Raw genomic sequence first — 17,418 nt, 5'->3', positions numbered from 1 at the left:
CCTGCCATTATTTTAATAAATGTTTAGGAGACACCTACAACAGGTGAGCTACTTCCACTGTACTCTGGGTGACAGTCCGTCAAGGTGGGTTTGAAGGAGTAGAGTTGATCAGTAGGTGGAGCTATAGAGCACCAAGTTACCATTAGTACCACCTCTAAATACTTTTCATCATTTCAACTTTTCACAAAACATACAGAAAATAACAATTAAAATCACCTTCTGAGATAAGCCACGAGCTGGATCTCTTGACAATTTTTCATCTCAATAAAAAGACTGCACTGAGGCCTGTAAATGCTAGGTGGAAGGGATGTGAAAATAAATCTAGGTTCTAGCTTTGGTTTCTTTACCAATGTCCTGAGATCACTGGGCACCTCCCTCAATCATTATGGTCTTGGAATTTGGACTTGATGAGTCCTCAAGTCACTTTCTTTTCTTTCTTTCTTTCTTTCTTTCTTTCTTTTTCTTTCTTTCTGTCTTTTTAGGGCCACACCCACGACATATGGAGGTTCCCAGGCTAGGGGTCTAATTGGAGCTGTAGCTCAGGTCGCTTTCAAAGAATAACAGCAACAGGATTCTCACAAGCCCATCCTTATCTGATTTGCTCCTTAGAAGTTATGACAAGTCACCTAGTTTTTCTCCTTTGAGATTCTTTTCATGGTGGCTTTAGTTCTTTGGATGAAAGGTGCTGTAAGGGGGTAAAAAACACACAGACAGTTAGTTTGATAGATCTGCCTTTAATTTAGTCATTTTCCACTATTCATACTAGGTTTTTTTTGGGGGGGGAGAAAAAAAATACACACTCCATTCCAAGCAAAGATCCAAAAAGAGTCTTTTAATTTGGATTCTCTGATACAGTGTTAGGCGTATTTATGTCTGTTCTGATAAAAGGACCACTTCACTTCCCTCTCTTAAGAAACATAAGTAAGGAGTTACTGTTGTGGCTCAGCAATAATGAACCCGACTAATATCCATGAGGACAAGGGTTCGATCCCTGGCCCTGATCAGTGGGTTAAGGATCTGACGTTGCAGTGAGTCGCAGTGTAGGTCGCAGATGGGGCCTGGATCCCAAGTTGCTGTGTATGCTGTGGTGTAGTCTGGCAGCCCCATTAGAGCCCTAGCCTGGGAACTTCCATATGCCATGGTCATGGCCCAAGAAAGAAAGAAAGAAGAAAGAGAAAAAGAAAGAAAGAAGAAAGAGAAAGAAAGAAAAGTAAAGAAACATGTATTAAAAAATTCTTTGCCTATTATACTTTTCTCTCCTGTATAAATGGTAATCATGAAATCCACTGGCAAAAAACTTATAAAGCAATTTCTGTTACGAAATCAATCCTGTTACTAGGTCCTGGTGTGGTGAGTCAGGATTATCATTTCCATTTTCACGTGTGGGAAAGGGGCGTGCAGAGAAGCTAGGCTTTAGACGGACTTACTACTACTTAGACTGAGGTAGAGGTGAGAGGAGAAACTTAGGCTCACTGGGAAAATCTGACTCCTCAGGGTTCACAACTCTTGTAGTTGGGCAGAATATACTTTGAAGCGTCTCTGAAATAAGCACAGGAAACAGAACTTGGGACCTGCCTTGGGAATCCTGAGATGCAGACTGACCAAGGTTGGCTGAATCCAGATTTAAAGCTGGCAGTTACTGGTTGATGTGATAATATAACAGTATCAGTAGTTCAGGTCTTATATTTCCAGTACCCCCCTTCAAAATAAGAATGTCTGGAGTCTCAAACATGTTGCTTCTCTGGGTTCTGTGCTGATGACAAATTCGTGATTCTTAGGAATAAGGAGTAAAGGTTTTGATCTTGGGTTTGTTTCTTATTTGTGGAGTGATACTGTATAAGCTAACTGTACGCTCCGAGCCTCACTTCCTCAGGTGTAAAACGGAAATCCCTCTGCTATAGAATTCACAGGGGGTTGGTGAGATTGAACTGAGAGACAAATGCCAAGAAGTACTTATTAAGAACATAATCCAGGGACTTGGGCTTTTGTACAATAAAAAATCTGAAATCATGCTACCTTCTCAGAAGGTGATATTACATATCTCTGAACGATTATTAAAAAAAACAATTAATAATACTTGCTAGAATAGTCAATGTGGTCTCGGGAAATAAGCAGATTAAATATATTACAGCAGATAACATCTCAGTGACAAATGAAAGCTAATCAACTTATTTTTATGAATCAGAATACAAATTAGTCCAAGCAGCATCCCAAAGATTATAAGTCTAAGATTTCTACATATTACTTTTTAAAAGGGTTGGTATGGATTAAAGCAAGCACATGTGACAGTACTCCAGAGACAAAAATGAAACACCCGGATGTCAAATTACTACTTACCTCAATCACGTTTGTGTGAATAAATTAAGGCCAAAGAGTGTGCCTGAAGTGAGGATTCAGATAGCTATGCCTCCTTTGTTTTTTATTTTTTGGTTGTTGTTGTTTTTTTTCCACAGAATTTGGCTGATGGGATTTAGAACACTGCTCTATTTGAAGACTATGAATTGTTCATCAAGTAACGCCAATGATCAGGTGGAGTAAACTAAGCATCCCCAAACTGGAATTGTTGGCGTCTTAGGAAAGCTGCCTTTATTAGACTGAGTGTGCAAGCAGACCACAAGATAAAAAACATTTTCTGGGACTAGGTGAGACTGCCTATAGAAACCCCACCAATTTCTTCACCTCCTGGCACACGGGATATGCTAATTCTTTGGCTTTTGCCGACCCAACTTGTAAAACCTTCTCTAGGTGGTCCTTATTCCTCTTCAGTTTTTCAATTTCACTCTTAATTGGTGCAAATCTCTCAATCACAGCCTCCGCCACCACCAGCTTGTAGCCAGCGGTGTTGATGCCAGCACTTCGGCGGACCACCTCCTCCACCGGGAGTCCGGTCACTGCCGCGTGGATGGCCACCAAGTTGGACACGCCTCCTCGCCTGGCCGGGTCGTAGGTGACCTCCGAGGTGAAGTCCGTCACAGCCTTGCGGAACTTCTGCACGATCTCCTCCGGGCTGTCTGTTATTCTGACAGCAGCTAGTTTATCCGGGTCTGATTTCGACATCTTGGCAGAGGGATCACGCAGGGATTTTACCTTCTTCATTGATGCTACAGCAACACACACACCAAAAATGAAGCAAACAATTTGAAAACACCGATAGGAATGTCAGTGTCTAGATCTTACAAAGTGCAAGAACACCAAAAACTTCATTATTTTTACCTGATGAAATATCAAACACTGTAAAACATGCAAGTAATTTATATATTCATAAATGTAAAGATGTCAGAAGTGTGTAATAAAATGTTGATATTTTGTTGGTCATATTTTCCTGCATCTTTAATGCACATGTACACACAAAAACATATAATCCTATACATATGAAACTTTTTGCTGTGTGTACCTGTTAAAAAAAGTATTGCCTACTTCGTTCCTTTTTGTTCTTTCTTCTGGCGAATCACACCCTGCCTACAACCACTGCCTTTCCTACCCCCATGTCAGATTTTACAATTTGTGGCATATTTCCATGTCTTTACCCATGATTGTTAAGTAGTTACCAACACACACACACACACACACACACACGTAAGAGGGAGAAAAGTGACTTGTTTATTGATCTGATAGAATCAAGATGTTAAGCTGTGCTTCATAAAACCAGTGTTACTAGTAATCGCCTAAGTTATGTCCATTAATATGTAAAGTTGAAATAGGTAAAATAATAATTGGCCAAAGCTTTAAAATGGTCCTTACTGCTATAGGAACGTTGGTTTCAATGTATGGGGTGCCCTGAATTTATTTGTGTGAACTATTGGAGTAACTTAGGAATGCATATCCATTTTATGCTTCTAAATTGATACTAGGCGCATGTTACACTCTTTAAAATGCTGTCAACTTAATAAAGATGGACAGAGCTTAGGTTCAGTGATCTCTGCCCCTGCCACAAGTTTGCATTGCTACCAAAATGTGGATAGAGATTTACAGCTTCTTTCCTCAAGGAGATTCCAGACTAGCATAGCCTTGCAAGCTGCAGATGGGGTTCTGGATTCAGTAGGCAGGACGGACATTCCATCACAGTTGTGCCTTTAAGAAGGCAAAGTGCGAAGATGATCACTGCCCTCTTGTTTCAGCTAGATTATGATCCAGTAGTTCTCACGCTTATGACTTTCATTCTACTTTGAACAGAGAGGACGAGATCAACTGGCTTTGGAACCAGAAGTGCTCAATGTAGGGCCCAGCTTTGCCAACGAGACACATGCCTTGGATGCAAAGTCAGCCTTGCCAAGCCATAGTTTCCTTACCCACAAAATAGGAAAAGATCCCTGCTCTAACAAATGAGAAGCATTTTTCTATATACTATATAGAATATTTTAAAATGAAATTGATTATTTTCAGTTTCTAGTCTCTCCCATACTTTTCAAACATTTTCGGTTATTTTATTCAATAATCCAGTGAGGTCTACTAGTCCTACGTTATAGAAAAAGATGGGATTCTCATTACAAATCCTGAGGCCTGTTCATGACAATGCAAAGTTTAGTCCCTAGAAACTTCCAAGCATTGGTCCATTATCTAATCCTCTCTTCAAAATGCACCCTGATTTAACAATCACGTGTTTCTTACTTACTCAGAATGGACTTGGGCACTGGGAAGAACTCCCCATACTTCTTGTTAAACCTTTGTGCTAGATCTTGAACTAGCTCCATGTGCTGGACTTGATCCTCCCCAACAGGAACATGTGTGGACCTTTAATAAAAGACAGATAGAAAAACTCAGCAAGGCTCCTGCTTATACCGAAACGATATTGCAAGCAGCTGCATTTCCTGTGCCTATTTCACTGTTGGTGTTCAAATGTTCACCAGCTACAAAGAGAATGTTGAGGCCTGAGTCTTTATCTGTGTTTCAGACAAATACCAAAGAAATGTTTGTCTACTCTAGTTCTGCTTCTTCCATAGCAGGAGAATACAGCCTTCAACACCAGTGTGACAGGATCTTGCTGGGAGGGAAGAATGGTATCTTAAATAGCATATGCTCCAAGCATAATTGTATTTTAAAACCACTCCTTGTTCTCTCACCCAGTCAGCACATAGTATCCTAGCCTTGACCAGATGCTTTTCACTTCAGAGCTTTGCACTCTCACTTGAAAGACACTCCACCTTGCCCTTCAAATCGAAGATGGCACAAAGCGCTTCGGGCAAGAATTTTCCCTCCCAGTCACACAGGGAGTAACTCAAGATCTTTTTGGAATATGCTCCTTTGTTTTCAAGTAAATTGTAGCCACAGGACAATTAATATGCTGCAGGGACCTTAAAGTAAATGAAAAAAATCCAACAGTGCAATGCAGATGGATGGCAAAAACAATGTTGAACGAAAAAGGCAAGTCATAGACGACGTGTAGAAACACTGACATTTATATCAATCTTTAAAGTACGTATACAATATTATACATTGTTCATAGATTCATATATGAGTATAAAAACATACTGGATGTTCCTCCACAAATACGTGATCATAGATGCCCCTTAAGAAGGAAAGAGAATGCATATGGGGAAAGGAACAAAGGAGATCTCTTGTCTTTTTTTTTTTTTTTTTTTTTGCTATTTCTCGGGCCGCTCCCTCGGCATACGGAGGTTCCCAGGCTAGGGGTCAAATCAGAGCTGCAGCCACCGGCCTACGCCAGAGCCACAGCAACGCGGGATCCGAGCCGCGTCTGCAACCTACACCACAGCTCACGGCAACGCCGGATCGTTAACCCACTGAGCAAGGGCAGGGATCAAACCCGCAACCTCATGGTTCCCACTCGGATTCGTTAACCACTGCGCCACAGCGGGAACTCCAGGAGATCTTGATTTTCATCTGCAGTATTTTATTAAAATATGAAGCTGTAAAACAAAAATTATCTAAATATAGGGACTTTCTTTCAATTCCATATATAAAGTTTGCAATGTTGGACCATGAGGAGGTACCTCGAACAAGAAAAGAATTAACCATTATAGAGAAGTCTGCATGGGGAAAACATTACACTGAAATATCAGTGAGGAAGGAGACTGGTGATTTTAAGTAGTTAGTGACTGCCTGAGAGTTGAAATTTAATAATACAATTAATAAAGTGCTGTAGTTTCTTGGTCAAGGAAGTGTAATATTCTGCCAGTGAAAGCAGCAGCCTTAAAGTCAGCTTGAAAGTTTAATTGACAGTTGTAAATATGGGTGAAACAATAACAACTTTTCAAAACATCAGAAAAGAAAAACTGTTAGAAAACAGTGGAAAAGACAAAAAAAAAAAAAAAAAAAAAAAAAAAAAGGAGTTCCCGTCGTGGCGCAGTGGTTAACGAAGCCGACTAGGAACCATGAGGTTGCGGGTTTGATCCCTGCCCTTGCTCAGTGGGTTAACGATCCGGCGTTGCCGTGAGCTGTGGTGTAGGTTGCAGACGCGGCTCGGATCCAGCGTTGCTGTGGCTCTGGCGTAGGCTGGTGGCTGCAGCTCTGATTTGACCCCTAGCCTGGGAACCTCCATATGCCGTGGGAGTGGCCCAAGAAATGGCAAAAAGACAAAAAAAAAAAAAAAAAAAAAAAAGAAAAAAAGAAAACAGTGGTACTTTGTTATAGAAAGAATCTCTTGGCCCCATGGTTAATTATTATCTTATATTATTTTTCTTTGTGAATTATTGTCCACAGGCTACTGGTTTATTTAATACGTTGAGAGCATGAGCAAGTGAAGGTAGTTTTGACTAGCATAAAGACCAGCTACTTTATCCCCAATTTCAAACTATACTACAAAGCTATGGCAATCAAAACAGGAGAGTACTGGCACAAAAACAGATAAACTGAATAGAGAGACCATCAATAAACACATGCATGTATAGTCAATTAACCTATGATAAAAGAGGCAATAAATAGTGTTGGGAAAAATGGACAACTACACGCAGGAGAATCAAGTTGGACCAATATCTTATGCCACAGACAAAAATTAACCCCCGATAAAGACTTAAATGTATGACCTGAAACCATAAAATTCCTAGAAGTTTTCTCCTTGACATTGGTCTTAGGGATATTTGTTTTGGCTATGACTCTACAGGCACGGACAACAAAACCAAAAATAAACAAATGGGACTGCATCAAACTAAAACACTTTGCATGAATGAATTTAAAAAATGCTACTGGGTTACCTTGCTGAACAGTAGCAAACTGAGAGAACACTGTAAACCAGGTATAATGGAAACAAATAAAAACCATTTTTAAAAAATGCTGAAGGTGAGAGGCTGAGGCAGGATGAGACCTGGTAACAGTGTATCCTGGTGACTATTCTTTTTCATGTGATGCATCTTCTCAAAGAATGAAAAAGCCAGGCAGGCAGTAGGCGAAAATCTACTGCAGGCCAGAAATACTAACCTAATTGAGCCACACAAGAAATTGGGCTAGAAGCACAGTGCACTACTCTGCCCTCCTGTGAATTCTGAGCAAGGAATTCAACTAGCATCCAAGTGGATCAAAGGATGGAAGGCCCTGTGTCCATCCTTTGATCCACTTGGATGCTAGTTGAGGGCCTTCCATAGATTTTGTCTATCAGCATATACTATTTGAACACTGTTTTTTTATTTTGACATGAATTTAAAAACCCAACACATAAATCAATCAATCAAAAAAACAAGTAAAAGACCCCAACACAGGGCCTATGAAAAATATCATGGACCAAAGGAAAGGGAACTTTACCCTCTAGACTCTGAGGAAAGTCAAACATTTGAAAATGAAGTTTTATAAGAAAAAGGTAGTTCCGTTTTATTTTTTAAGGAAAATTGCTTGGTAACCTCAATAGGATTCAAAGAGACATGGCTGTTATAAGACATGAGCATAAGATATCACAAAGGGATAAAAACCTAGACAGTGATAGAAAACAGTAAAATGAAGAGAAGGTGAAATGACGAAGTAAAGAAAACCAAACTATCGTAGGAACAGCAGGAGCAGAATGCTAAGGACAGGTCACACCAGTGACCTGGATGGGAAACTTGAAGCTCTTCAAGAACTCAGAGCAAGAGGAAAAAGAGAGGTGTGACAAGCGAATGACAAGTCAACGACCATCCTCTGATTTAAGGACACACGTCAGGACCAGGGATCCAAGGACGGTATGAAGATCATCTGAACAGAAGCAAAAACCTAGAATAGAACAAAACTTTACTGAACTAAGAACAAACAAGTAAGCAAACAAAACTGAGCATGATACTGAAAGAACTCTGCAAGTTTCAGGGGAAAAAAAAACCCTAGAGACCCACACCAAAACACAATCCAGAAGAAATTTTAAATTGTAAAGTTAAAGAAAAACTCCTATGAGCCACAGTCAGGAAACAAGAGAAATCGGGTTGATAATACCACAATGGAACAATATTTATTGGGTTGTGAGAAAAAAGTATTAAAAACCTAGCCAAGGGAGTTCCTGGCGTGGTGCAGCAGAAACGAATCTGACTAGGAACTGTGAGGTTGTGGGTTCGATCCCTGGCCTTGCTCAGTGGGTTGAGGATCTGGTGTTGCCGTGAGCTGTGGTATATAGGTTGTAGACCAGGCTCAGATCCCATGTTGCTGTGGCTGTGGTGTAGGCTGGCAGCTGTAGCTCTGATTCAACCCCTAGCCTGGGAACTTCCATATGCTGCAGGTGTGGCCCTAAAAAGACAAAAGACAAAAAAAAAAAAAAAAAAAAAACCCAAAAAAACCAAACCCAACAAACAAACAAACAAAACCTAGCCAAGCTGACTTTCATGTGTAAACTATAATAATAATAATTATGATGATAATAAAATAACTAATAGCTATTGAACACTTCCTACATGCTGTACATTTTGTTAAGCACTTTTCCGTTTTTTTTTTTAATACTTTATTAAGCACTTTTGATGTATTATTGTTGCACTCCCATTTTACAGATGAGGCAAGCTGAATAGAAAGCAATTCTCAGACAAGTAAAGGACTGGAAAAATTTTTGTTGTTGTTTTTGGCCACACCCATGGCATGTGGAAGTTCCCAGGTCAGGAATCGACCCAGGCCATAGCAGTGACCTAAGCCACAGTGGTGAAAATACCAGATCCATAACCTGCTGTGTCACCAGCGAACTCCAGGACTGGAAAAAATTCTTTTTTTTTTTTTTCTTTTTTTTGGGCTGCACCATCCATAGCATATGGAGGTTCCCAGGCTAGGGGTCAAAACGGAGATGTAGCTGCTGGCCTACACCACAGCCACCACAACTCAGGATCCGAGTCACGTCTTCGACCTATACCACAGTTCACGGCCAGACCCTTAACCCACTGAGCAAGGGCAGGGATTGAACCCACGTCCTCATGGATACTAGTTGGGTTCGTTAACCACTGAGCCACAATGGGAACTCCTGGAAAAAATTCTGAATCATGTCTAGAGACAAAAATTCAGAAATGGAGATGCTGAAGTACTGTACTGGCTAAAGACTAAAAACATAAAGCCTAAGTCATGGTTACAATTTGAAATAGAAAATGCTATAATCTAAGATTAAGCCATTTGTAATAACAACATTTGTTGAATATCCCAGGTTAGTTTATAAATTTAAAAGGAAGTGTGAGTATAGACTGAGAATCAAAAAGTGTGATTAATAACCATCTTACCACATGCTTTTTTTTTTTTTTTGCTTGGAATGATTAATAAAAGACTCTAAAACATAGCTTTGAAAAGAGAGAAACTGGCCTGCAAATGGACAATGGCCAGACAATATATGACTAAAAAAATCTGACCCCAGGAAGTTCCTGCTGTGGGTTAAGAACCCGACTAGTATCCATGAGGATGCGGGTTCCATCTCCAGCCTCGATCAGTGGGTTAAGGATCTGGCGTTGCTGTGAGCTGTGGTGTAGGTCGCAGACACGGCTCAGATCTGGATCTGGGCGCTGCTGTGGTGTAAGCCAGCAGCTGCAGCTTTGGTTCGATCCCTAGCCTGGGAACTTCCATATGCCAAGGTTGTGGCCCTAAAAAGAAAAAAAAAAAAAGAAAAAAAAAATCTGACCCAAACCTCTGGAGCAACCATCCCAGGAAGCCAAACCACAGTTTCTGTGGGAATGGGTCCCTCAGGGTAAAGACATGGTCAGTGACTGCCAACATCCCAGTTCTTTGTCCTGGCTTTGTCCAACTCAGGACAAACCAGAGGAAGTCAAATATGCTTCCCAAACCAATCATATAAAACACCTCCTTCTGGTCAGTTAGCCTCCAGCTTCCTTGTGGCAACAACCTCTAAACAGCATCTCCCTGAAAACTTCCTTTTCTCTAAAGCCTCTCCACTCTGCTGCCTGCCTTTGAATCTGCAGAACACGCCTGACATGACGAGTGATGGTGGCCATCTCCTGCTGTGACAAGTTCTGAATACATAGCCTGGTTGTACTCATTTAAAGTGGTCCTTGCAGTTCCCATCGTGGCTCAGTGGTTAACGAATCCAACTAGGAAGCATGAGGTTGCGGGTTCGATCCCTGGCCTCACTCAGTGGGTTAAGGATCCAGAGTTGCCGTGAGCTGTGGTGCAGGCTGCAGACGTGGCTCAGATCCCGAGGTGCTGTGGCTCTGGTGTAGGCTGGCGGCTACAGCTCCGATTCGACCCCTAGCCTGGGAACCTCCATGTGCCGTGGGAGCGGCCCAGGAAATGGCAGAAAGACAAATAAATAAATAAATAAATAAATAAATAAATAAATAAAGTGGTCCTTGCTTAAAGATGATCACTACTATAATTAAAAACAGAAAGCACACCTTCGAATCACTGGAATGGATCAAAGAAAATACAATCTATACAGCAAAAGTCAGAAAACAAAGAATCATTAAAAACAAAATATTTAATGATTTGGGAAGAAAATTTTTGGAAATACATACAATGCGTATTCATGTAAAGGAGAGGCCACAGTGGTTGCTGGCGGGGGCAGGGCGTTGCTGGGGGGGGGGGTGCTCTCTGGTGTCAGGCAGTTCTGGGGTCATATTCCTGCTCTGCCACTTACCAGCAGGATTTTCCTAGGCAAGTTATTTAACCTAAATCTGTTTTTTCACTTTCAATGCTGACTAGTAATAGTTCTTATTCATGGGGTTGCTTGAAGAGTGAGTAAAATAATGCACGTAAATCTCGCAGTTTGGTGTCTGGTACACAGTGTGCAAACAAGGATGTCAGCTTTGAAAAATGGTTTGGAGGAAATGCACCAATATGTTAAAAGGAAAAGAAATAATATCAGTGATTTTTATTTTTTTTCCTCTTGAATACAGAATGCTTAAACTATATTAGAACACTGAAATGAACCCATGAGAGACCACTGACTCTCCCGCTACTAGACCCTACAAAGACAGATGATGTATCCTGGAAAGTTTATAATTCAAATGTTTAGGGCAGGGAGCTGGATCTATTGAACAGACTGCTCCTCTACCCTACTAGAAGGTTCCCCCTTAATTCCTGCCTACTGGTGCTGCCTTTATTTCATGTCTGAGCTTCCCTAACTGCACTCTACAGAGTTGGCTTCCCCCTCTAATTCTTTTTCACAGTATATTATTTATTTTCTTTATAGTATTAATCCCAGTCTAATTATTTTATTTCATTTGCTTGTTCATTTAATTGTACATTGTTCTCTTTCCTGCTAGCAAATAAGCTTTTTGAGGGCTTGTCTTGCTTTTTATTTTTATTTATTTATTTATTTTTTGTCTTTTTTTTTGCTATTTCTTTGGGCCGCTTCTGCGGCATATGGAGGTTCCCAGGCTAGGGGTCTAATCAGAGCTGTAGCCGCCGGCCTACGCCAGAGCCACAGCAACGCGAGATCCGAGCCGCGTCTGCAACCTACACCACAGCTCACAGAAACGCCGGATCCTTAACCCACCGAGCAAGGCCAGGAACCGAACCCGAAACCTCATGGTTCCCAGTCGGATTCGTTAACCACTGCGCGCCTCAACGGGAACTCCCTTGTCTTGCTTTTTAATCTACTGCCAGCACCTCATCGAGTTGCCTGGTAGGTAGCAGGAGCTCAGTAAACATTTATTCAATAAATGAATAATCTAAAGAGAAAGTACTATTATACCAAGAGAAAGATGATAATAAAATCAGCTCATGATTAGACTGAGTTGAAATCACAGCTCCACCAGCTACTGTGAGTTACCATAGCCAACTTTCTTACCGTGTCTAAGTCCTCATTTCCTCTCTAAAATCAGGATCACAATGGTGCTTGCCTCCTACTGTTGTTTCAAAGATTAAATGAGTTAACCAAGTAGAGTACTTGACAAAGCTTAATAAACACTGGCTGTTAACAGAGTATATATTCATTAACATCTGAACCCATGAAGGACAAAATGGTAAAAGATACCGCTAGGGACCTTGATGTGATGTGGGGTACACCGTGACTTTTTTTTTTCAAATCAGGACCATTTTCCTTTTTGATAGCTGACTCCCGCCGCAAATATAACTATCAACACAAAATTCCAGAGGGAGTTTCCGTCGTGGCTCAACGGTTAACGAACACGACTGGCATCCATGAGGACTCGGGTTGGATCCCCGGCCTCGCTCAGTGGGTGAAGGATCCGGCGTTGCCCGGAGCTGTGGTGTAGGTTGCAGATGCGGCTTGGATCCCGCGTTGCTGTGGCTCTGGCGTAGGCTGGCAGCTACAGCTCTGATTGGACCCCTAGCCTGGGAGCCTCCATATGCCTTGGGTACGGCACTAAAAAGACCAAAAAAAAAAAAAAAAAAAAAAAAAAAAAGAAAGAAACGTAAAATCCCAGAGACAGTCGCCACAGACCTGGGCAGCAATCCTGATTGGGGTAGAAAACATATTTAAAACTGTAACTGCAATGTATACATCTAAGGATGACCTGACCCCCTTGCTGTACAGTGGGAAAATAAAAAAATAAAAAAAAACATATTTCAAACTGACAGTTCATATATTCTGATTAGGTACCAAAAACAGTATGTTATAGGAACTCTGAGGATTCTTTTAAGGAAAACAAGGATGGGATAATGAAGGGAAAGGCAAAATCCAGGGACGATGACAAAAGATCAGAAAGAGGTTTCTTGTCTTCTTAAATTCAGTAAATGAGTTTAGGAAACCCCACACAATGAGTGTGAGGCCATGTCCAGTGCTCTCTCCTACACAGCCTGGAGCAGAAAGTCACTGGCTCAATGACTGGCAAAAACAAAAATGTTCTTTTTCATGATTCCCCCAGTGTCCAACAACCCTGTTTGAGGTGTACACGCACATGCCCTACCTTCCCAAATTTCTCGTCTTTCACTGGACTTTGCATTCCTGTCCTGCAATTAGAGTGAGGCTGACATGCAGAGGTCACTTTGACGCCCCCAAACCAAACTAGCCAACAGGGCAGGTTGAAAAGCAATTACAGTAGCCCATAGGAAATCACAGTGGACTGCAACTAACACAGAAAAAACAATTACCATAATCAATACACTTTAAGCACATCAAAATGAATATTTCCACATGTCAAAATGGTTCCAGATTTACAAAGCAACCAAACTAAACAGAAAACACATTTAGTTTTCATAATGACTCTGCATGCGTCTCTGCCTCATGTCGGATCCCTGCCTCTTTTCTTACAATTCTGTGAGGTTTTGCTTTTTTCAAAAAAGGATTACAAAAATTTTAATTTTTTTCACCTGGACCTATTGCTCCACTTGGCTTTTTCATCTGATTTCAGTTTGTTTGTTTCTAGTCTTTCCTCCCTCTGCTCCTGCTGCTCCTTTCACCTCCTATAATTTATCTTGGCCCTTACTTCTTATCCATTGAGTTTACACTTTACATTAATTCAGCCTGTCTTTGATTCTGCTCACTTATGGGGCTTATTCGCCTCACATTTTCAACCTCTCTCCTCATAGTCTTCCTTTCACTTCAAATAATTTAGTGCTGTTCTTTTAAAATTTATACCCTCCATAATGATATCCATATTATATGTCTTCTCTTTTTCCCCATTTTCTTTCTTTCTTTCTTTTTTTTTTTGTTATCCTGACTGTACTTTCTTAGACACAACATAAAACAAAAGCCTTTCATAATTTTGATTGTTATAACTTCTGTCACATAATAATGCGTCTGATCTTCTTCTTTGGTAACTAAACCATTTTTCTTTTGTCGAGCTCCTTGCTGCATCTACGTTTCCTTGGGATCCATACCACCCCTCCGACAGAATTAGTGTCCAGATGAATAATCATTGCCTCCATATATCTGCTCATAGAGATTTGTTCTCTCTCTCTCTCTCTCTTTTTTTTTTTTTTTCCTACTTTGGCTGTGTTTATGCATTTTCAGTGCCTCTGTCTTGAACCAGTCTGGCTGGGATAAGAGTTTGGTGCTGTTTTTCCTTTTGTAAAGGATTAATTCACCACTGCTGGTTGCTTGTTGGATATACTGTAATGACTCCCAAATTTAGCAATGATTTATTGAGGACCTCAGATGTACCAGTACCATGAGAGAGATACAAGACTTATTTTCTAGGGAGTTAAAGCTTCCAAGGGGAGAGAGAACACCAGTTGAAGCGATAAATTCTTCTGACTGTCCTCGTACAATATCCTCTATCTCAGTGAATGGCCATACCATCAACCCGGCTGCCTAAGTCAGAAACCTGGGGTTATCTCTGACAGTGCTTTCTCATTCACATCCAATCCATTAGGAAGTCTTATCCATTTTACATCCTAAAATCTCTGAAATGTGTCTATTCTCTTCACTTCGTTATAGTCTAAAGAGACTAGTGAAAGAGTCTCTTAATAGACTTCCCCAGAGGCTCTTGTCCCCCTACAACTCATTCTCTGTATTTTCATCCATTCTCTTTTAAAAGCATAAATTGAATCATTTCACTCTGTCCTTAAAAGTGCACAAATAGCTTCCTCCTGCTTTGAGGAGAGTGTGCTGGACTGTCTGTTCATATCTCAGCACCATTCTCTGCCTTCCACGCCATTTCTTGATTTGCAGGGGCTAGCAGCCTGTAAGCTACACTTCTCAGAATGCTTTCCAGTAGAGTTCTGGTTTAGTGGAGGCACTTGTCCAAAAGCTCAAAAGTGAAAGAGAAATTATTGCTTTGGCTATTGTGGGTGGTAAGTATGTGGACATCGGCAGAGTACTGAAATGAGGTTTGGCCAGCAACTTTCAGGATCTCATAAAAATTCAGGACAGACTGGTCTCACAGAGGAAGAATGTAATTCAAAAACTGGAAGTCTCCAAAGCAATTTTAGGAACAGATTATCTCAACTGTCCTTGATGGCCATGGTCTGATTCTCAGACTTTACAGTGGCCAGGCTCCTCTCTGGAATTACCAGGTCTGAAGTTTCCAACCAATCTCTTTCTCTCTACACTCTTCGTTTTTGGTTGGTTTTGATTCTCCTTACTCATAGTTCCTGAAGGCCTCTGTTTCCCTTTTTTCCTATGTCATTTCAGCTTTCGCTTTCACAATCTTCTTATCCTCTTCCCATACGTCTCTGTTCAGATTCTTGAGAAAGAGAAATGGATTAGCCCAGGTGATCACTCTCATCTTTATTTCAGCAGACTCTCTAAAACTTTAGAGAGTCTTTAAAGTTTTAGAGAGGTACACTCTTTAGTGTACCTCTCTAAAACTTCATTTCTTTATCTGTAAAATGGGAATAATACCATTTAACTGCTTTCCAGAGCTGTTGTGAGAATTTGAATAGATAATGTGTGTGTAGCAACCGGTATGGCACCTAGCAAATAATGCTCATTACATGTGAAAGCCTTCTTCCCTTTTCCTCAAGTCTATGCATCGTGCCTTTTTCGGGATTAGCGGCATTACAGAAACAACAAGTATTTGCTGTATTTTAATAAAAAGTATATAGGTATACGTGTGTGTGTACATATATATATATATATATATATATATATATATATAGAGAGAGAGAGAGAGAGAGAGAGAGAGAGAGAGAAATATTTAATATATATCCAGCTATTTGAACTTAGACATTCAGAATAATAATGCAGACATAAAATAAAAATTACAAATACTTGTTGTTTTTGAGTATTTTTGACTCTCTTCAAATACCTGCTATTTTATAATACTCTCAAGCTTAAGATGATCTCAGGCCTCCATTCCTGGGTTCCTTACCAATGTCTGCCAAAACAACTACATAAACCTTTCAAACACTTATCTGGAAGGCTCCTCTTCCGTTCCCTTCCTTTACATTTGTTCTCTAGCCCACCACGTACCATTCATTCTAAAGCTAATTTTTTTCTTTTCTTTTTGGGGCTGTACCTGTGGCATCTGGAATTTTCCAGGCTAGGGGCTGAATCGAAGCTGCAGCTGCTGTCCGACACCACAGCCACAGTAACACCAGATCCAAGCCGAATCTGCGAACTACACCACAGCTTGTGGCAATGTCTGACCCTTAACCCACTGAGCGAGGCCAGGAATCGAACCTGTATCCTCACGGATACTGTGTCGGGATCTTAACCTGCTGAGCCACAATGGGAACTCCCTAATGCTGATTTTGACAAAAGCAAACATGAAACCTGGAATTGTCCTGTACATCAACATTTTATGAAAAGGCCACGTGTAGATTTGCTGGTGAGAGAAAATATGAATGGCTTTTGTATCTATCTATTTTTGTTGACTTATTTATAATGCATATATTCACAGACATTCTGGAGGGACATTTTTCAAAACCCAGAAATATCTGAACTAAAACCAAACAGAAAATGCCTGTAAGTGCTTGAGCAGACCTAGATTTGAGTCCTGTCTCTGCTGCTTATTATCAAGCAATTAGGAATTTCTAAACTTGGAAGGAAGCATAATAAGACAGATGAGAAATGTATGTGAGCAGAATAAGTGCTGGAGTAAACAAAGCTGATGTTATTGTACTTGTCTGCATGCTTTGCAGTGGTCCAATGACACATGCCCGGGAAATGAGAGGTATGTGTGGTGTGGCAACGGCACCCCTGGGAATAGTCTGAAGGAAGATGGCAGGAGAAAACAGCCCAAAGGAACAGAGTCCATAGAGATGGAGCATGTGTGGCAGGAGGCAAGATGAGACCAGACAGGAGGGAAATGTGTAGGGCTGTTTCTCTTAAGAGAAGGAGCACACAGGTACCAGTTCCACATCCATGATCTAATCATGGCATTACAGGTAGACAGTTTCCAGGCTAAGATAGGAGATAATCATCTTGAATATAGATAATTATTTAGTTTTATAGAAAAACTACTTTCTTGTTTTAACAAATAGACAAAATAGGAGTTCCCGTCGTGGCGCAGTGGTTAACGAATCCGACTAGGAACCATGAGGTTGCGGGTTCGGTCCCTGCCCTTGCTCAGTGGGTTAAGGATCTGGCGTTGCCGTGAGCTGTGGTGTAGGTTGCAGACGCGGCTCGGATCTCGCGTTGCTGTGGCTCTGGCGTAGGCCGGTGGCTACAGCTCCAATTCGACCCCTAGCCTGGGAACCTCCATATGCCTCAGGAGCGGCCCTAGAAATGGCAAAAAG

At 40.9% G+C, this 17,418-nt stretch overlaps 1 protein-coding gene across 1 annotated transcript in view; it reads right to left on the bottom strand.

The window, feature by feature from the left end:
• Nucleotides 2,653-17,418, bottom strand: part of WARS2 (tryptophanyl tRNA synthetase 2, mitochondrial) — a 93,647-nt gene continuing 78,881 nt past the window's right edge. The window contains 2 exon segments of the mRNA NM_001315752.1: nt 2,653-3,101; nt 4,613-4,731. Coding sequence (NP_001302681.1) covers nt 2,653-3,101; nt 4,613-4,731 — 568 coding nt within the window.

Source organism: Sus scrofa, chromosome 4 (assembly GCF_000003025.6).
Source record: "Sus scrofa isolate TJ Tabasco breed Duroc chromosome 4, Sscrofa11.1, whole genome shotgun sequence".
Lineage (NCBI taxonomy): Eukaryota > Metazoa > Chordata > Mammalia > Artiodactyla > Suidae > Sus > Sus scrofa.
Note: the sequence above shows the minus strand (reverse complement) of the source record. Positions and strands in the feature narration are given on the sequence as shown.